At 43.6% G+C, this 22,115-nt stretch overlaps 3 protein-coding genes across 3 annotated transcripts; all 3 read left to right on the forward strand.

The window, feature by feature from the left end:
* The first annotated feature begins 5,418 nt into the window (after window positions 1-5,418).
* LOC135627906 (crocetin glucosyltransferase 2-like) lies at window positions 5,419-7,152 on the forward strand. The gene is made up of 2 exons (XM_065134362.1): window positions 5,419-6,130; window positions 6,282-7,152. Exons 1-2 carry the CDS (start codon window positions 5,498-5,500, stop codon window positions 7,005-7,007), a joined length of 1,359 nt encoding a protein of 452 aa, XP_064990434.1. The 5' UTR covers window positions 5,419-5,497; the 3' UTR covers window positions 7,008-7,152.
* A 143-nt stretch (window positions 7,153-7,295) lies between these two features.
* LOC135627907 (rhodanese-like domain-containing protein 4, chloroplastic) lies at window positions 7,296-9,904 on the forward strand. Its single transcript, XM_065134363.1, has 4 exons — window positions 7,296-8,208; window positions 8,928-9,030; window positions 9,176-9,406; window positions 9,694-9,904. Exons 1-4 carry the CDS (start codon window positions 7,376-7,378, stop codon window positions 9,745-9,747), a joined length of 1,221 nt encoding a protein of 406 aa, XP_064990435.1. The 5' UTR covers window positions 7,296-7,375; the 3' UTR covers window positions 9,748-9,904.
* A 2,349-nt stretch (window positions 9,905-12,253) lies between these two features.
* On the forward strand, window positions 12,254-20,698 carry LOC135627909 (uncharacterized). The gene is made up of 3 exons (XM_065134364.1): window positions 12,254-12,411; window positions 19,442-19,546; window positions 20,456-20,698. Exons 1-3 carry the CDS (start codon window positions 12,343-12,345, stop codon window positions 20,495-20,497), a joined length of 216 nt encoding a protein of 71 aa, XP_064990436.1. The 5' UTR covers window positions 12,254-12,342; the 3' UTR covers window positions 20,498-20,698.
* Window positions 20,699-22,115: the final 1,417 nt, after the last annotated feature.

The following is a 22,115-nucleotide window of genomic DNA, read 5'->3' on the forward strand; positions in this document are numbered from 1 at the left end:
GACGAGCCTCCCGTTCAAGCGTTGCAATCCCTTGACTGTCTGAGGGGGCTGCATGTCGATGACTGCCCGTACCTTTTCGGGGTTCACGTTGATTCCCCTCTCGTGTATGATAAACCCTAGGAATCTGCCCGAGTTGACATCGAAGGCGCACTTGGTGGGGTTGAGCCGCATGTTGTGCCTCCGGAGTGTGTCGAAGGTCTCGGCCAAGTCGGACAAGTGAGTAGCTGTCGCGCGACTTTTCACAATCATATCGTCGACGTAGACTTCCATGTTTCTCCCAATCTGGTGAGCGAACATCTTGTTCACGGTTCTTTGGTATGTAGCCCCCGCGTTCTTCAGCCCAAATGGCATGACCTTGTAAAAATACACCCCTTGGTCGGTGAGGAACGTGGTGTGCTGCTGATCCTCAGGTGCCATCTTGATCTGGTTGTAGCCGGAGAAGGCATCCATGAAAGAAAGGCGAGCATGACCGGCCGTTGTGTCCACCAGCTGGTCGATCCACGGGAGGGGGTAAAAATCCTTTGGATAAGCGCGATTAAGATCAGTGTAGTCAACGCACATCCTCCAGCTTCCACTAGGTTTTTTCACGAGAACTACATTGGATAACCAGCGCGGGTATTTGGCCTCTTCAATGAAGCCTGCCGCCAGAAGGCGCTTTACTTCTTCTCGGACGACCTGCTGGCGTTCGGGAGCGAGACGTCGGGGCTTCTGCTTTACTTGCCGCACGTCGGGAGAGATGCATAGGTGATGCTGAGATACCTCCGGGCTGACACCTGGCATGTCCGCGGGCGACCAGGCGAAGACAATCACATTCTCCTAGAGAAGATTGATAAGCTGGGCTCGCTCCCGCTCCGGGAGCTCCGACCCGATCTTCACGGTTCGGTCTGGGCATCCATCCTGTAGTGGCACCTCAGTTGTAGGTTCCGTCGGCTCGGGATGTTGGGACGACCTCCTTGCTTCTCGGGGGTCCTCGAGGGGCGGTTCGTCCCTCCTCTTGTGTAGGGAGACCGCAGTCAGGTAGCACTGCCTTGATTCGCGAGGGCTCCCGCCGACTTCCCCGACCCCGGTACGGGTCGAGAACTTCACGGTTCGGTGGTAGGTGGAGATGACAGCCCTGAACTTATTGAGGGTGGGACGCCCCAGAATCGCATTGTAAGCGATAGGGAGGTCCACTACCAAGAAGGTGGTCATTACCGTCTTTGTCCTCGGCTCTTCCCCGAGGGTAAGAGGCAAGGTGATAGCGCCTAACGACGAAATTGACTCGCCGGTGAACCCGGTGAGCGTTGAGCTCATAGGCTCCAGGGCGTCGCGGAAGAGCCTGAGCTTTTGGAAAGCTTCCAGATAAAGGATGTCGGCCGAGCTTCCGGTGTCGACCATAATTCTTTTTACTCGGGCGTTTGCAATCCTGGCAATTACCACCAACGCGTCGTCGTGTTCGTGCTGCTCGGCTCTCTCCATAGGAAACGTGACCTCGGGGCCGGGCCTGCCCACATAGTCTTCGGCTGCGGCGCGGGCGTACGCCTTCCGCCTAGACATATTGTTTCCCCCATACGCCGGGCCGCCCATGATGATGTCGATCTGCCTTTCGATGGGACCCTCGGCCTGCGGGGAACGTTCCTTATCCTGTCGTAGATAACGGCCGAGGTGCCCCCTTCATATCAGCTCCTCGATCTGCCGCTTCAATTCGCGGCATTCCTCCGTGTCATGGCCGTGTTGCCAGTGGAAACGGCAATACCGCGTCTGGTCCGCGAGCTCCCGCGGGCTCTTCATCGGGTTGGGGTTTCGGAGCAACCCTTTCTCCTTTATCTGGAGGAATATCTATGTCCGGGATGTTCCGAGGGCGGGGATTGGCGGCCTTGGGACGGGCAGGTCGGACCGGTCCAACCTGTGCCTCGGCGGGTCGGGTAGCTGCCCTCGTGGTTACTCCGTCCGGGGCCTTTTGGGTTCCTCTCACCTCCCCGACATCCAGGCTTCGGCCGCCACATACTGGTTGGCTCTCTGAAGCATTTCCGAAACTGCGGTGGGGGGCCATTCCACGAGGGACCAGAAAAACCTAGAGGGACGGAGACCCGCCGTGAATACCTGCATCAACAGGGAGGGGTGAGCATATGACAAACCCCGGATTTCCGTGGCGAAGCGATTTACATAATAGGAGAGGGGTTCGTCTTCTTTCTGGTTTAGCCCAAGGAGTAGGGCGACGGACGGCTTTGGTCGAGCCAAAGCTAGGAAGTTGAGCTCAAACTCCCTGGCGAGCTGATCGAAGGAGGCGTTTCCCTCGGTCTTCAGGCCGTTGTACCACGTGCAAGCAGGCCCTCTCAGGGTAGTAGGAAACGCCCTGCACATCAAAGCGTCAGAAGTTCCGTAGAGCGCCATTTGGGCCCGAAAGGCGGATACATGGTCCTCCAGGTCGGTGGTGTCGTCGTAGGCATCCAGGGAGGGGAGTCGAAAGTTTGCAGGCACCGGCTGGTCCCGTATTTCGGGCACGAACGGGGACCCCCCGTGTGGATCGTCCCCTAGCTGTTCCTTTGAGGTGCGAACCTCCCTCTGTACTTCATCCAATCATTGACTGAGGAGGCGCAGTTGGGCCCGGAGGGAGTCCGTCGAGCCCGAGGATATCGTCTCCTGCTCGGGTCGACCGACAGGGTTTCCCACTACTTGATCCCCTAGGGGAAACACCCGGGTAAGGGGGGAGCCAGGGAGTTTCGGGGTGATTACGTGCGCAGGCACAGACGGCTCCCGTCGATGCGCCGGCTGGGCCGCCGATGGGTTTGCTGATTGGGAAATAAGCGGAATGACGATACCATTCCCGTCAAAGTTCGGACCTAGTGGGCGAGGTCCTGGAGAGCCTCAGCTGATACGGGTGCGGGGACGGTGGGGGTGCCTTCGGGTGGGAGCAGACCCGGGTCATTGAACAAACGCCAATAGCGCTCTGAGGTCGTGGCAAGGTCGTCTGCTAGTGGCTGATCGAGCGGGGGACGCATGACCGGCGCCCCTATTAAGAACGACCCCTCGGTTGGGGGCTCGTTGGTGTCGGTCTATGGATCCATCGGCATTCGGGCCCTTCCTCTAGCGCCAAACTGTTTGTGTAAATGGACGTGAAGAACGGAGTCTGAACAGGTCGTTAATGGGCCTCGGTCTGCGTTCTGGTGCATTTGACCAGGTTCCGCCGGGCCGATCGAGGCGTGAGGCGTCATCAGGCGTCAGCCGAGTCTCATCGTAATTACTGTCCTCATCAAGACGTCAGCCGAGTCTCATCATAATTATTATCCTCATCAGTTATGTGCCAACCTTGAGTTGTATTTGCATGGGCAGGTTACCATTTGGTACTAAACGGATATTATTCTCGGTTTAACCAATTTAATCATACACTAAGATTTTTGACTCATGCTATTGGTGATATTATTCCATTAGATCTGCAATGTTGCCTACAGCCTCCTACTCATGTGAACTGTTCATTGGTGCTTCTAATCGACAATGATCAATGATTCTAATGATGAGTGGCAAAGGTTTGAGAATTCATTTATTTCATTGCAATTTAACTCATTTTTCCTATTCAGTTTATTCTTCTTAAGCTGATGATAGCATATCTTGTATATCATAACATATGCACTTTCTGAGGACATGTGACAAATGCAAGTATATGGTGTGGAAACTTTTTATTGGTCTTTTTTTTACTAAGGGGGGCATATGATATCACATGCTATGAAAATATTAGCACTGAAATAATTATATTAGTTTATAAGCAAGTCCTTTAGGCTAAAACACACCTTGTTGACCTGATAGCCTATTGATTAAGTCTCCTACCCTAAATCTGACCAATTATGCTATGAGCTGCAAATAAAGCTGATTTATTTTGGTGGACTATCACCATCATCCATCAGCCGTCATTGTTTTAGGTAATATGAATTAAGTGCTAAATCTTGGATGTCACCACATGGCCCATGCGTCAAAGTTAATTAAACAAAACAACACATTCCAACGTTCAAGTGTATGCACTTGGTTCAGTGTACAAGAGAATAGTGTGATCAAAAATCGGGCTAATTATATATTATATAGTTAACTACTCTTAGCATCTGAGTTTCTACCCTTTAAAAAATTATATTGATAATATCTAGATTCATTTATTCTATTATTATCGGTTTTATTAATGAAAATATAAAAATGAAAAGTAAAAAGATAATTTTAATATTTCAATTAGTGATAGCGGACAATGATATCATTGGGGGCTCAACAATTGCTCGCCTGCCAGCCTTCTAGAGCTTCTCTTTATGGTCGATGACAACTGTGATGAATAGATTTTCTCCTCCGATGAGTCATCCATCTTCCCTTTTTCATGCTCATGTCGGAACTGACGCGGAAGCGAGGGGAGCAACAGGAGCTCCAATGGCCCTTGCTTCGAATCAAGAGATCCACCCAACGAGTCAACGGTGAGGTGGTTACCATCTTCTTCGTAGATGGCGAGGCGCCCACCATCTTCATCATAAATATTGTGGTAGCCACCACTATCTACGTCGACACCGATGCAGTTACTAAGCAGTGTCGCTTTGCATCTGCATTGTCGCTGATGCAGATGCTAAGCGACCATTTCGTTGCTTGACAACTACGTTAGTGTCGATATAGATGGTGGTAGTCGCCTGGCTGCTAACCCATTGGACATATCACTTGACTTGAAGTTGGGGTCACCGGAGCTCCTATCACTCCCTTCGCTATCATGTTAGTTTCAACATGGGTAAGAAAAAGGGGAGATGGGAGGCTCGTCAGAGGAGTTTTATTCGTTGTGGTTATCGTTGACAAAGAAAGGAAGCTCTTGAAGGCTAGCAAGCAAACAATTGTTGAGCTCCCAACGAAACGTAATCGACAATAGTAGAAAAATGTATCTCGAAATTCGACGTTGAGTACATTGTCGTACTCATCATCGACGCAATTATCAAGCGGCTCTCACCTCTCGTTATCGCTCTCCTCATCCACAACAACCACTCGTGGCCCATAGTGACATCGCCATTCGCCACAACCGATGTCGTTTGTCACTACCAACTGAAATATTAAAATTATTTTTTTATATTTTTTTATATTTTCGTTAGTAAAATATTAAAATATTAAAATCGATAATATTAGGATAAATGAACATAAATATTTTATTTTCATAATCATATATGAAACATTAAAGGTTGGTAAAAGGTAATATCTAATTAACCCTCAAAAATCACAAAAAGAAATTATCAATTTTACACAAAGATGCCATAGTGATATAATTAAATAGACCTAAATTATATTAATGGATCGAAAGTTACATGAAAAAGACGTATAAACGACGCCCTCGGGATGTCGTCTTCATCAATATTGTCGGTGTAGGAGTGAAGGAAATGACGTCACATCGACGTTGGAATTTATCGTCAGCTTATTCTACGCTAATTTTGGAGATGCCTATTCCTTCATCAGTTCATAATACTCATCTCTCTCTCTCTCTCTCTCTCTCTCACGCGCACACGCAGTGGTGATGGATAATGCAGATCGAGTGCTCCTGCTTCCGTACCCGAGCCAAGGCCACATCAACCCCATGCTCCAGTTCGGGAAGCGCCTCGCCGCCCACGGCCTCCTCGTCACGCTCGCCGCCACCCGGTTCATCCTCGGCTCCTCCCGCCCCGAGCCCGGTCCGGTTCGCCTCGCTGCCATCTCCGACGGGTTCGACGCCACGGGCTTCGCCGGGGCCGGCTCGGCCCCGGCCTACCTCGGCAGGTTCGAGCTGGTAGGCTCCGAGACCCTGGAGAGCTTGCTCCGCAGTGAGGCCGCCGCCGGCCGCCCCGTCCGCCTCCTGGTCTTCGACGCGTTCCTCCCCTGGGCGGGGGACGTGGGGCGGCGGCTGGGAGCCCCGACGGCGGCGTTCTTCACGCAGTCGTCTGCGGTCGACGCACTCTTCTACCACGTGTGGGAGAGACGGCTGTGTCCGCCGGTGCAGGCGGCGGTGGAGCTCCCGGGGTTGCCCCGCCTCGAGCCGAGGGACCTACCGTCCTACCTAGTGGAGTTGGTCACCGCCTATCCGGCGTACATGGACATGGTGATGAACCAGTTCAAGTGCTTGGAGAACGCGGATGAGATCCTCATCAACTCCTTCTATGAACTCGAACCTGAGGTACCTTCACATATGGTTCTTTTCATATCAACTACATTTTATCTTTGGTCAGACGTCAACGGGGGGAGAGAGACTCGTTGACTTGGAGAACCATGTCGTCTTTTATTCTTTGTAGCTTTTGTTGCCATGATTGGAACTAATTTGAGACCAGGAAACGGACTTCCTGAGGGTGGCATGCGGAGCGAAGACCGTCGGGCCGACGGTGCCGTCCAAGTACTTGGACGACAGGATCCCCTTCGACTCCCAATACGGCCTCAATCTCTTTACGCCGGCCGCCGCTCCATGCATGCGCTGGCTGGGCTCCAAGCGGCCCGCCTCGGTCGTGTATGTCTCCTTCGGCAGCATGGCTGTGCTCGGCCCAGAGCAGACGGCAGAGCTAGCCTTCGGCATCTCGGACAGCGGCAAGGACTTCCTGTGGGTGGTGCGGTCCTCGGAAACCGGCAAGCTGCCCCGGAACTTCGCTGAGGGGTTCGCGGAAAGAGGCCTGGTGGTGTCCTGGAGCCCGCAGACGGAGGTCCTTGCTCACCCGGCGGTCGGCTGCTTCCTGACGCACTGCGGGTGGAACTCGACCGCCGAAGGGCTGAGCCTGGGGGTGCCGATGGTGGCGATGCCTCAGTGGACGGACCAGCTGACGAACGCCAAGTACGTGGAGGACGTGTGGGGCGTCGGGGTGAGGGTGAGGGAGGACGAGAAGGGATTGGTGAGGCGGGAGGAGGTGGAGAGGTGCGTGAGGGAGGTGATGGAGGGCAGGAGGAGGGAGGAGATGAGGATGAACGCCGCCAAGTGGAGGGAGCGGGCAAAAGCGGCGGTGGGGAAGGATGGGAGCTCTGACAAGAACATAGTGGCGCTCATTGCCAAGTACTGCACGAACACGTAGCTCATGCCAAAACAATCTCGCATTGGATCCGTGGAATTAGATTCTTGCAAACAATGATTGACTTCTGGATGCTTTATCATCTCAGTTGACTATTTGTATGGACTCAAATATCATACAAACTGAAGGAAATCTTTGACCCAGTCAATGCTATATTAAGATATATATAATATTTCTGAAATTTACGTGAATGCATTCGACGATTAACTAAGCGAATCTGAGATCAGCACGACTTGGAAAGCAGCGATGGAGGGCTGCTGATGGAGAGATATCGGATGTGGATCGCACTCTCAATTACGCCACGCCTGTCAACGCAATCCATCGTCTCCTTGTTGTGAGTGCCCTGTCTCTTCTCCGAGTTGCGACTCCCGATGGCCGCTCTGCAAGACCACCGCTTCTTGCCGAAACCCCTCGTTCCTCTCTGCTTCCCTGCTTCTCATCTGCGCAGCTCTGTGCCCCTCTGCATCTCGATCCATAAGGCCAAGTCTTTGGCCCAGATTCCACCTCCTGATGCGGCAAATCCCCTCCGGAATCTGTTCTCCGCCCGAAAGATCCCAACTTTCTCCGGAAACCCTGAAGAGCAGACTCTTAGGATCCAGGTTTCATCGGAAAAGGCTTCACCTTTGTCGAGAAGTCTACGTTCCCTCATCCGTTTTCGCAAAACCGCCCATCGCCCCGTTTCCCTGTTTGATCTCTTATCTTCTATTGATCTCCAGGTCTCAACCCAAAAGATTGCTTCTTGCTCGAGAATTCCATCTTTCCGTCACAGTTTTGCATTGCTACTTTCTGCTTTTTCTTCTCCTTTCCCTGCCAACGCAGCCGACTCGGAGCAGGTCTCGCAGAAGATCAACATAGAACATATTCTTGTATCAATCGATGATTTCTTCAACCGTAATCCATTCTTCGTAGCGGGGGTTACCGTCATCTGGCTTGTCCTGATACCGCTGACACAAGAGTACCTCAAGAAATACAAGTTCATCAGCGCAATCGATGCCTTTCGGAAACTTAGGGACATGCCCAATGCCCAACTACTGGATGTGAGGAAGAGGCAGAGTGTCAAGTTCATGGATTCGCCAAATTTGAGGATTTTGAACAAGAATGTGGTTCAGGTGGAGTATTCTGATGGAAACGAAGAGGGTTTCATCAAGGAGGTTCTGCGGAATTTTGAAGATCCAGGAAAGACTGTCATCTGTGTTCTTGACAAGTGAGCTCTCAGACTATATCTATAAATTACATTTTCTAGTTTGGAAATGTTGATATCATTATTGGTTGGAAAATATAAATTTTCTACATAGAGCAGATTTCAGAACATGGAAAACAGACAAATGTCGAAGGTGTCAGCTAGTTTAGCTGACAATTGATCACCGCAAGGTCCTGGGCTCGAATCCTGCTGTCGCAGCTTATCCTTTACAAAAACGTTAAAAATGTAGATTTTGTTCATCTTATTTTGCATTTAGGAGAAATATGTAGATTTTGTTCATCTTTAGGAGAAAATATTGGACAGTTCTTGTAGATTCCAACTCCATTTTATTGCTGTCTTTATGGCCATTCGCTGAAGTGTCAATTCCCGTATTATGACTTTTACAGTTTACATGACTACATCTTTAGGAGGAATATGTAGATTTTGTTCATCTTAATTTGCATCTCCATGGAAACATTGGACAGTTCTTGTTGATTCCAACTCATTACATGTCTTTCTGCCAATTCACTGAAGTGCTAAACCCTCTATTACAAGTTTTCTTTTCTGAAAATTAAAATATATTAAGAAGCAAAATATCAGTTACAGTAATTGACAGATGCTGATTTTTCTGTGATGAAGTATCATTCGTTTTGATTTCTATATATGCTCTATATTTCTACCAAGAAAGAGTGATAACATAATTGGGATGTTCTGCTGGGTGCTTATTTTTTTGTGTAAGGTAGCTTTGATGGTGATTCTCTTAAATTGGCTGAACTGCTTTACAAGAATGGTTTCAAGGAGGCATATGCAATTAAAGGTGGACTCAGAGGGAAGGATGGATGGCAGGTTTAATTCTAATGTCTATTTGAGATGGTCCATTTTGCAAGTTGTGTTAGATACTGATGTGTTAAGAGATTCAATGGCTGAACAAAATGTGATTTTTTTAGTAGTTTTATTCATTGTATTAACAGTATAATTTCTTTTCGTGCAGGCAATTCAGGAAACCTTTCTTCCACCCTCTGTGCATGTTCATCCAAGGAAAAAGAACATGGAATCAGCAGAAACAGAGGCGAACAACCAAATGATGAATGACCAGATTGTGGCTTCTTCCAGCAATCACCATGACAAGAACTTGAACACGGACAATGGTTTTGTAGAGCCTACAGAAACTATCTCAACCGCAAAGCTTAATCCAGAAAGACCGCTGTCGCCCTATCCAAATGTAAGAATAGAAGATTTAGCTTTCCATTATTTTGATTGCACGAGCATCTGCTAACAATCGTAATTGCTTTTATAAACTCAAATCAAATTTTCAATTCAATATGATCTGCTGGTACAGATCATTCTTTGGTAATTGCTATTTTAATGATCTGTTGGTACAGATCATGATCTGTTGGTCCAGATCATTCATATCATGAAATATTGCTATTTCAATTCAATTTTAAGTCCTATTTTAATTCAATGTTGCTTTTATAACATTCATAATTGCTTTCTGATTTGTTGGTGCAGTATCCCGAGCTCAAACCGCTTTCTTCTCCGTCTCCATCAAAGCCTCAAAGTTGAAGCTGTGATGTTGCTTGCAACTCGGTACACATTCTTTGCCTTCAGTAGGCTTTTTTCTGGGTGGTTTAAAAGGATGTCTTTTTGCTGATGTGAGTAGAAGCATATTCATGAATTAGACTACTTTGTTCAATTTAATTGCCCCTTTGTACTTGTTTAATGTGATATGTGAAGTGTTTTTTTTCCTTCAGACAACATGGTAATTGTTGGACAGTACCATTAGAAAATGGATATATTCCTGCCCATCATCCGAATTAGTGATCATTAACAGAGACATTAAACCGTGCAACACATATCGGATGATCCCAAAAGCCATTCAAGTCCACTTAAGCTTCATGTAGGATGAGGATTCTCTCCCATTTACTGTGATGGGAGAGTTCTCCCAGCAAACAAAAACATACTCTCATTCACAGACATAAAGGGTAAGTGGGTAACTGATAACTAAATCAAACTAAAAATGGGTATCAGTGATGGATTATTTTTGGCAGTACATACAAAATCACCTACTACACTGGCAAACATAGTTTTGTGAACAAAATTAACATGTAATGTTAGCAGCACATTCAAGATCATGCACATAGTTTTGTGAACAAAATTAACATGTAATGTTAGCAGCACATACAAGATCATGCACACTGGCAACTGTAGTTGCGCGAAAAAAATGAACATGTAATGGTCATTGCTCCCCACTGAGTCAAAAGAACATGAGCTGCTTAGTAATTGCCTGGAGCACCGCTGTGCTTGATACGTATGACTTGGCATCGATGTGCACCGGTTGTCTCAGCTTGTAACACTGTAATCGATTTGTTTGCTTGGTGTACTGCAGTGTATTGCTTGCTACACTATGTTTTTCCTTGGGGTTTACATGTTCTTCAACATCTTTAAATGATGCATATGACTTGGCATTGTATGCAAAGTGCAGTTAGATCAAACATAATCTGCTAGTGAGACACTCTGTGTGCTTCATTCCACTTACACTTTAGCAAGTTATGATTCACCTGTGGAACAAGTCAAAATCTGAGATAGTATCAAAACACTATTAGATATGGTCAATTTTTTCTTTGAACAGAACACACAGGTATTACCTGAGCTCCAAATAATTGATTAGACAGAATCATCATAAATGCTGTTAGATATTTACGTGGCAAAATTTGACTAGGAATCCAGAGAGAGAGAGAGAGTAATCAAATGTTCTTTTAACAGAAACAGAAAACTTTTAGTTTGACATTCCAAATATATATTAACTAGAATCATCATAAATGCTGTTAGATACTTATGAAAGCTAGATGGGCACATACATTGGCCAGGTCAATGCAAAGGTTCATGAGATTATGGTTCTTCTGTAGTTCTCTTTTGCAGATTAGGCACTGGTACTTGTCATTCTCAGCACTTCTGTTGATGTAAATACAATGAATCAAATAAGCAAGCAAGCACAAGGTGGTGAAAATTGGAAGAACTTTGAAGCTACTATTTTTCCTTTTAAAGGAAGCAAATATGTCAAGGAGAAATAGATGAAGACACATTAACACTTGTCCGGAGGAGATCAAACACCTTTCACTCATCGATTGCTCCAAAATCAGTTATATTTGCTCACTCATTTACGGGAAAGCAAAGAATTTGTCTGATCACTTCAGCAACGAGGCGTTGGTGGAAATCTTGACGGTTAGCCCAATGGTAAAAAAGAAGTGATCATCCTTTGAATGGAGCTCAAGTCATGGAATTTGACTCCTGTTTGGTCCAAATCGCAGAAACTTAGAATGTGATCGAGCAACATCGACAGAAGCAGCGTGCTCAGGTTTTAAGAAAAGGTCGCGACGCCACTACTAGCCCCCCTTCCGGACAACGAAAAGCTTGGACATACATCATCGAATTCAGAAACCATTTCTCCCGGAAAACAGATCTTACTGCGATACAGCCTAACCATAAGATCGAAGCAAACCAGAATGGCGCATGATTAATCCGCAATAGAACATTATCCGAAGGATCACGAGAGCTCAAAGAGGAGATCATGAAGAAATGCGAGCAAAGAGATGGATCGAAAAATAGATCAGGGAAGGGCGTTAGCCAATGTACCTTCTCTTTCCAATTGGAGTTCAAGAACGCTCTTCTTCGCCGATCTCCGCCGCTGGATGGCGATTCCTCCGCTACTTGTAGCAATCTAACGCAGTCTTGAAATCCAAGTTCGCGAGGGGGATTAAGATCAAAGATCGGCCCCGATATCAGACCACCAGAACGGGGGTTACGAAACCGACCTAAGCTAGTATATGAACACCGTTATCAGCTTACCGTTTCGGAACTCGGCAACCCTTTTTTTCTTTTCTTTTCCTTTAGAATTTAATATTTAGTGGGAAATTTGTCGGCTCTCTATCATATTTATTTTCACTTATATTTTCTTCGACGCAATTTCTATATCTCTGTAATATAATTATTGCGAAAAATAAAAATAATTTGAAGAAAAAGAATCACAATCCACTTTAAAAGTTGAAATATCCTAAGGCGGTGACCGCACCCGTGCCTGGACTGTGCTGCCCAGATATGTAGCATGATCGGGCTTCTCTCTCTCTCTCTCTCTCTCTCTCGACAAGGAGCAAAGAGGAGATGGCCAAGTCGTGTAAAGGCCTGGCGATGGAGCTCGTCAAATGCCTCAGCGAATCCGATTGCGTGAAGGTATGTGTAATTCGAACCGAATCCTATCGTGTTTCCAGTTAGATTTAGTTTTATTTTCGTCATAGAAATGATATCTCGTTAAGAAAGATGCGATTTTGCACCTGTTTGTGGAAGGTCACGTCAAACAACAAAAAAGAGAGGTCTTTGCATGCTCTCTGCGTTTGGAATCATAGATCTTTTATCATCTTTGATGGGGATATAAACAGGAATAACCTTTGTATAGGAACAAATACTAGAAGACCAAAATACGCAGCGGAATAAAATGGAAACACAATCAAACAGAACACCAAGATATACGTGGAAAACCCCTTCAATATGAAGGGTAAAAACCACGGGGCAAACTAGAGATAATCCACTATGAGAATAATGAATATACAAATCTCAATCTCTTGCCCAAAACCCAAGCAACAACCACAAGAGAATAACTGGGATACAAGGATCACGTTACTGCCCACAATATCTAAAACCTCCCAAGTAATCACAGCAAGAGCATACTGTAGATTTGATCTAACCTGAGATGAGAACACTGCTAGATGATTGTGAACAGTCTCTCTGCGTTGTCCTTGTCTTCTTCCCTTTCTTTCTCTTCCTCTTCTACCTTGTTCTCCTTCTTCTCTTTGGAATCTCGTCGCTTCAAAGATCTGCCTCGTTGCTGCCTTTTTATAGCTTTAATCTGCCTCTAAAACGCAGCCACCACACCCCCCTAATCTTAATTAGGGTTAGGTTAAGAGGGGGTGTGAGCTGTGGGCTGATAAAGCCCACATGGGCTGAATATGGGCCATCAGCCCAACAACCTCCCCCTTCAGCCCATAAGGGAGGCTGTCCCATGACTCCTCAATGTGAAGCCATACCGACCAACTGTCGGCATATCTCCTGTCTTTCTTTTGTTAAGGTCTTCGTCAACATGTCTGCTCCGTTGTCATCTGTATGAATTTTCTGAAGCTGCAACTACTTCTCTTCAAATACATTTCGAATCCAGTGGTATCTGACATCTATATATGCTTTGACTTGGAATGAAACATTGGGTTCTTACACAAATGGATGGCACTCTGGCTGTCACAATGCATCACATAATTTTTCTGTTTCAGCCCCAATTCTTGTAAGAATTCTTTCATCCATAACATTTCTTTGCATACCTCTGTAGCAGCAATATATTCTGCTTCTGTGGTGGAGAGAGCAATACACCTTTGTAACCTGGATTGCCATGACACAGCTCCCCCTGCAAAAATAAGTACATAACCTGAAGTAGACTTCCTCGTATCTATATCTCTTGCCATATCTGCATCTGTGTAACCTGTTAACGCAGGTGGTCCACCTCCAAAGCTTAAACAAACCTTAGAGCTCCCTCTGAGATATCTAAAAATCCACTTCACTACTGCCCAGTACTCTTTGCCTGGATTTGCAAGAAATCTGCTAGTAACACCCACTGCATATGCGATGTCCGGCATCGTACATACCATTGCATACATTAAACTTCCAACTGCTGAAGCATAAGGAACCTTTTGCATTTTCTCCTTCTCCTCATCACTTGACGGACTCTGTTCTGAGCACAACTTGAAGTGACCTGCAAGAGGAGAACCAACTGGCTTAGCATTGCTCATACTAAATCTTTCCAATACCTTCTCGATGTATTTCTCCTGTGACAACCAAATCTTCTTGTTTTTCCTGTCACGAGAAATCTGCATGCCTAGTATTTGCTTTGCTGGCCCCATGTCCTTCATTGCAAAAGACTCACTCAGTTCCTTCTTCAACCTGTCAATTTTAGACATATCTTTTCCAAGAATAAGTATGTCATCAACATAAAGTAAGAGAATAATAAAATTCTCACCAAACCATTTGATGTACACACAATGATCTGAAGCCGTTCTTTTGTATCCATTTTCTGTCATAAATGAATCAAACTTTCTGTACCACTGTCTTGGAGCTTGCTTTAGCCCATACAAGCTCTTCTTCAACTTGTAGACAAAATTATCTTTACCTTTGACTTTGAAGCCTTCTGGTTGCTCCATATAAATTTCCTCCTCCAAATCACCATGAAGGAAAGCTGTCTTCACATCTAACTGCTCAACCTCCAAGTCCTGGCTAGCAGCAATACCAAGAGCAACACGAATAGAAGACATTTTAACAACAGGAGAAAATATCTCTTCAAAGTCAATACCTTTCTTTTGACCAAAGCCTTTCACAACCAATCTAGCTTTGTACTTTGGTTGAGAACAATATTCTTGAGTCTTCAACCTAAAAACCCACTTGTTCTTCAAGGCCTTCATTCCATTTGGTAACAGCACCAAATCATAAGTGTGGTTCTTCTGAAGAGCATCCATCTCTTCCTGCATAGCAACTAACCACTTCTCTTTCTGCTCACTCTCAACTGCTTCCTGGTAACTCTCTGGTTCACCTGCATCAGTAAGCATCACATACTCATCTGTAGAGTATCTTCTGGAAGGTTGACGTTGTCTAGAAGATCTTCTCAATTGAGGTTCTGCGGGAACTTGCTCTCCTACTTCTTCTTGCTCAACATGTCCTGCAGGTAAATCAATATCAGGCTCTACACTATTTTCCTGCACATCTCCCCCATCACCCTGATATACTGGAGGAATAACTGGGTCACAATCTGCTAATCCTTCTACAGAAGTCTTGGCTGGTGCCTTCTTCTTCAAATCCTCAAAGGTTTGATCCTCAAAGAAGACCACATCTCTACTCCTGAACACCTTCTGCTTTTCTGGATCCCAAAGCCTGTAACCAAACTGATCATGTGAGTAACCAAGAAAAATACATTCTTTAGACTTACCATCTAGCTTGGACCTCTCATTATCTGGAACATGTGCAAATGCACGACAACCAAACACTCTCAAATGCCTGTAGGAAACATCTTTCCCTGACCATACATGCTCTGCAACATCACCATCTAGGGCTGTACATGGTGATAAGTTGATCACATCAACTGCAGTCCTCAAAGCCTCATCCCAAAACCTTTTGGGTAGCTTGGCCTGTGAAAGCATACATCTGATCTTTTCCATGATGGTGCGGTTCATCCTCTCTGCAATTGCATTATGCTGAGGTGTACCAGGAACTGTCATCTCATGTTGGATCCCATGCGACCTGCAATAGTCATTAAACAATCCCATATACTCACCACCATTATCTGATCTTATGCATTTCAATTTCCTTTCTGTCTCCCTTTCAACCCTGGCATGAAACTCTTTGAAGACATTAATAACCTGATCTTTGGTCTTCAAAGCATAAGCCCAAACTTTCCTGGAAAAATCATCTATAAAAGTGACAAAATAAAGTGCACCACTTATACCAAGAACATCAACAGATCCACCAGGAGTTTTTGTCCTCAAAGGACCACATACATCTTTATAAACACGGTCTAAGGCATGCATTTTTCTAGACAAAGCAGCACTAGCAAATGAAACTCTATGTTGTTTACCAGCCAAACAATCAATACAAGGGTTCAGATGTATACCTCTGAGATCTGGTAATACATCTCTCTTGGAAAGAGCTTGCAGCCCCTTCTCGCTCATGTGTCCCAATCGCCTATGCCACAACTCCATACTGAAGTCTTTCTCTGTAGCATTTAACTGCTCACCATAAGCTTTAGCCTGCAACCTGTACAAAGTATGACATTTCTTTCCATTAGCTATAACAAGAGAACCCTTACTGAGCTTCCATTGCCCTCTGTGAAATCTGCTTTCATACTCTTCATCATCTAGTCTTCCAACTGAAATTAAATTTAGCCTCAAGTCAACCACATGCCTCACATCCTTAAGTACCAACTTACAGCCAAGGTTGGTCTTTAAATGGATATCACCCATGCCAATGATGTCTGCTGTGCCATAGTTGCCCATCTTGACAACACCAAAGTTTCCAGACCTGTATGCAGCAAAAAACTCCCTCCGTGGTGTAGCATGATAAGAAGCACCTGTGTCAATCACCCACTCAAGATCCTGACACACACAAGAAAAAATATCATCAGAAGGAGACAAAATCAAATAATCACCACCCTGCACTGTAGCTGTAGTATTATCCTTTGACTCTGTAGACTCCACTTCTTTTCCCTTTTTCTTGTTCTTCTTAGGTTGCTTACATTGATTCTTGTAATGTCCTTTCTCACCACAGTTATAGCAAACAATATCTTTTCTTGATCTTGACGTGCTCCTACCCATACGTGAACTGCTTCTAGACTTTGACCTTCCTCTGTTCTCTGAGATAAGTGCCTGTGAATCATTCTGAGATGTTGCCGAACTCTTTCTTCTCAACTCCTCATTCAACAAACTGCTTGTTACTTGACTCATAGTGACAATACCATCTGGCGCAGAATTACTAAGGGAAACCACCAGTGTCTCCCAACTTTCTGGTAATGAACTGAGAAGTAACAATGCCTGCAACTCATCATCAAGAGACATTCTCATAGAGGATAACTGGTTAGTAATACTCTGCATTTCATTCAAATGCTCAACAATAGAAGCACCCTCTCTATATTTTAGGTTCACAAGTTTTCTGATCAAAAAAGCTTTGTTGCCAGCTGTTTTTCTTTCATAGAGACTTTCCAATTTTTTCCAAAGAGAATATGCAGAAATTTCAGTAGAAACATGGTGAAATACACTATCATCAAGCCACTGTCTAATAAATCCAATTGTTTTTCGATCTAACCTCTTCCACTCATCATCTATCATAGTTGTAGGTTTTGCACTATCCCCTTGCAAAGGTCCATACAAATCTTTGCAATACAAGAGATCTTCCATTCTTGGTTTCCATATCATCCAATTATTTCCATTCAAACTAATCATGCGAGAAATATTACTGGCCTCCATGTTCAAATACAAAAATTAAATCACCAAAACCCCGCTCTGATACCAGTTGATGGGGATATAAACAGGAATAACCTTTGTATAGGAACAAATACTAGAAGACCAAAATACGCAGCGGAATAAAATGGAAACACAATCAAACAGAACACCAAGATATACGTGGAAAACCCCTTCAATGTGAAGGGTAAAAACCACGGGGCAAACTAGAGATAATCCACTATGAGAATAATGAATATACAAATCTCAATCTATTGCCCAAAACCCAAGCAACAACCACAAGAGAATAACTGGGATACAAGGATCACGTTACTGCCCACAATATCTAAAACCTCCCAAGTAATCACAGCAAGAGCCTACTGTAGATTTGATCTAACCTGAGATGAGAACACTGCTAGATGATTGTGAACAGTCTCTCTGCGTTGTCCTTGTCTTCTTCCCTTTCTTTCTCTTCCTCTTCTGCCTTGTTCTCCTTCTTCTCTTTGGAATCTCGTCGCTTCAAAGATCTGCCTCGTTGCTGCCTTTTTATAGCTTTAATCTGCCTCTAAAACGCAGCCACCACACCCCCCTAATCTTAATTAGGGTTAGGTTAAGAGGGGGTGTGAGCTGTGGGCTGAGAAAGCCCACATGGGCTGAATATGGGCCATCAGCCCAACAATCTTTCACCATGCTGAGGGTTCTTTGAGTTCTTGAAGGTTTGATCTTGATGAGGGGAAAAGAAAAAGCACCGAGGTGTGGAGATCAATGTGCTTGAACCCTGAAGGAAGGTTTAAGTTCTTCATAATTGGTGAAGTTTGTTCAGAGTTTCTCATCTGTGTGTTGTGTTCGCAGTAGATTATTTCAGAGGTCTATAAACAATGGTTGCCATATTTACGGTGACCCAAATGAAATTATTGGCTAAGAGCCAGCAATTATTCTTTAGATTGGGAAGGATTCAGATAGGAAGCTGTTTTGGCGACGAAAGATGCAAATTTGCATGTTTGAGGTTTCCGGGTGAGTATTTGAAAATGAATTGACAATTTTCTTGGCAGAAATCTAGAAAAGTAGACTTTTGCTAAGGAGGACAAGAATTAGTCTTGGTGGAGCTGCCCCTGCTAATCTGTTTTGTGGATTTTATTGAGGCATTCAAGATCCAGATATGAGTTGTTAATTTCAGAATAACATGGTGATCCTGTTGGTATTGAGGGGAAATTGCAGTTTGTGGTAGATATATAGGATCTAAAAATCAAAATTAACTTTGCTGTTTGAGAGGGTGTGTTCAGGAACAAGATGATTTAGTCTGTAGATCATGAAGGAACTTTATATTTTCCAGATTGCTTCTAATGCTTAAATTTACACGTTCAATAATTTCCTTTTTCATGTTAGTAATTGTGCATGTATGTGCACACACGCATGCATGTGTGTGTGCCTGTGTGCGTATGGATGTGTTCATGCGACAACTTATGAGGACTCCTGTCCCTTGCACTTATGTGCACAAAATGAGATTATGCCCTGTGCATATTGGAGGACCAGAATGACATCTCTTACCAATTCATTTATGGGATGGACATCATCAGAAACTAGTGCTCCATGAGCTTTTCCATTATAATCGATTCCACCAACTGTCTTAATGACATCTCTTGCCAATTTATTTATGGGATGGACATCATCAGAAACTAGTGCTCCATGAGCTTTTCCATTGTGATTGATTCCTCGAAGTATCTTGGATACCTGATCGTGATGAAGTAGCCTGAGTACCTGATCTCATGATAAGCTCTCGTTTTTGAGAAAACTCATGACGAACTATCTTAGATACCTGATCTACCAACACCTTTTGCTTTATGCTTGGTTGTGTATCTCTTCTTTCCACATGCATGTTTTCAGGTGAGCATGCATTCTTTCAACACAGAAACAAGGCTCTATGGTAGCTCTAATCAAGTGTTTTCACTATTTGCTTTGGTGGTATTCCAATTTAGAACCAAATAGTAGGTGAGTATGGCTAAGATCAGAGGGATTAAAATTTCAACTGCTAAAGTGGGTCTCCTATGGTGGGAAAAGCATACTGAATTCTACAGGTCGAAGAAGCTTGAAAATTCTTGAAAGAGAATCATTTAGTAGACAATCATTATCTGTATTCAAGAACTTGATTCATATCTACTCTGTTGGTTTGTTAGCTCAACTGTTAATTCTGATATCAGATTGAGATGAATATTTGTTTGCATGTGGGTTGAATTATTCAGGTTGATAAGCGATCATACAGGGAATGTGCTGGAGAAAAGGTGCCTTCCATATCAAGTGAATGTGTAGGCCTTAGGGAGACATATTTCAACTGCAAGAGAGGCCAGGCATGATATATCAGAACCCTGATACTTCTTTATTAATTCCAAAAAAAAAAAGAAAGAGAAACCCGATAGTGTCATGCTTACCGGTTCATTTTCTTGCATTACTTGGAAGCCACCAATTAGCCTTAAACTGAATTCCTCCATAACAAATAGAAGTTTACCACATTACACCACCTCTTCTTTTTACCCCATGTATGTGTCTTCCTAGATGAAGGTCATTGAAGTTGAGCTCTTTGTTTATTTGCTAAATTGTCACCTTTTCTATCCAATCTGGCACTAGGTTTTGACTGTCAGTTGTTTTATGGCGTAAAGTTGCCTTATCCAGGGCTTTTGCTTCAGAGAATTGGTTTCAGATTGACCAATAGTACTGCACTACATGCCTTAACTTAAGTTGGACTTTGTATGTTAATAGAAAGCTTGTTCGATAAATGGTTTTTCTTTTCATTCTTTTAATATACATGTAGTGATTGAGAGAATTGGTTGTTTAACTTTTTTGGCTTCAAACTCTCTTCTTTCAGATTTTGACTGTATAACGTTCGAATGTAGCAATCATATTTGATGCAGAATCCATTGCTCTAGAGCAGAAATCCACTCATGGTGTTTTTTGCTATAAAATGAAGAAAAGCCACCCCACTGTGCCCGATGACCTAGTTCAACTGCGATCTAGTCTAATCTCATGTCCACCTAATCTGTTGATCTTGCTGAATGCGAACTATTAACAACCTAGGGTTGATGAATTCAACCTAAGATAGGAGTCTGGCGGACAGTTTGTCCCTTCTCATTTGTCTTTCATGATCACAAAAATATACCCTTGAGCTGAATGATTTGCTTTGTTTGACAGGGAAGTTAACTATATAATTCTTGCCCTTCATGCTTATGAATTCTAAATGACTTGTTTCATGGAAATTTCAGGTCGACATGAGAGCACGGATACGTGGGAACAAAGGCTACTAGATAAAGTTCATTTTTACCTGATACAAGCTTTCTGCCTGGTGTCTTGAAAGCTTTCTTTGTTAGGATGAGAAGGGTTGTTTTAAGCAGCTGGAACTCAAGTTAATAAAGTCGAACAATTTAGGACAGAGCTATCTGGTTTACATGCAATCTTTCTGTGCATGTCAACCTTTGTAATGGATTGTTTTAAGTAGGGCCATAAGTACTATCTTGCTATTGACTGTGATCTCGATATTGACTGTGATCTCGAGAAGTTTATGGGGACCATTTTATGCTAATGATTCCCATGTCTCTGGTTATGTGTTTGGTATAATAATATAATATGATCTTCAAATTTGTAGGACTGAAATGGTGAAGTGTGAACTCCATTCAAAACAATTCATCTTTCTGTGGTTTGTTCTATGTGATCTATTATATCTGCATCTTAATAATAATATGCTCTTTCGAAAAATAAATAAATAATAATTTGATCTTTTCAGATCAGAGTCTTTGTTCTTTTCATTTTCATTTTTCACTTTAGGTTCCCAGCACTCATCTCCAAATCCTATCTGAATCCAATTAATTACCCAAACTCTCCAATTTAAACTTGACTTAGATATCTATTCTCCTATATGAAATATTTGAACTTTGAGTCATAGATAGATAAAAAAGAAACAATTCTTATCCTGTGATCTATGATCATAAAGATGGTGAGTACAATCATGCTTCTTATTATGATTGACCATCAGCTCTCTCAGAGGCTGTGCCAAGAAAATATCAGACCAACTTTAATTGGTTCTCATGACACAAACATATCACAAGGTAAAAGTCAAAGGCCAGGAGGAAGTCACCTCTACAAACTGAAGCCAACCTCATCTCTCTAAAAGAGAAGCTAATAGTTATCATCATGATGTTCAAACCAAGGCCAAACTTGTAGACTTAAAAAGTATCAACTGCTCCTCTGTCGCGGCGGCCAAAAAAGAAGGTGGAGGATGAACTTGAAACTGCTTCCCTTTCTCATCCTTACACGACACAAAACCCAACACAGTCTCGAGAAGTAGCATCTAAGTGAGACAACCCATCCATTTCAGCATCAAAGATTCCTCTCAGAGATGTTTTCAAGACACCAAAGACCATGAAAGCACCGAGGTATGCTTTCTTTTATGTCGTCTGCTTTAATGTCCTGTAGTCTCATGGCTATTTCCAGCTTGCTGTAATTTTGCTGCAGAACTCAAGAGCAAGGAAGGCAACAAGGGGTTGTGAACTCTGTTTGAAATTTTGCAACGACAGCTGAGTCAAATTAATCATGATTAATATATATATATATATATATATATATATATATATATATATATATATATATATATATATATTATATTAGTTCAATTTAAAAACTTAAATAGCTAAGTTACGAGCGAGAGCTAATATATGTAACTCGACTCTTTTCATCATTAATAATATATAATTATATAAAATTATCTTTTTGATATCTCTCTTCGTCTTATATACTTGAATATTTTTAATATCTTTTTTTATTCATATGTGGATTAGAATCTTTTTCTTACTTTTAACGGTTCAAACTTCGAGTTCGTATCTTTTTTACACTACGAGCGATTTATTCATTTGTATCTAATCCATAGCG

This window comes from Musa acuminata, chromosome BXJ2-11 (genome assembly GCF_036884655.1).
Source record: "Musa acuminata AAA Group cultivar baxijiao chromosome BXJ2-11, Cavendish_Baxijiao_AAA, whole genome shotgun sequence".
In the NCBI taxonomy this organism is placed as follows: Eukaryota; Viridiplantae; Streptophyta; class Magnoliopsida; order Zingiberales; family Musaceae; genus Musa; species Musa acuminata.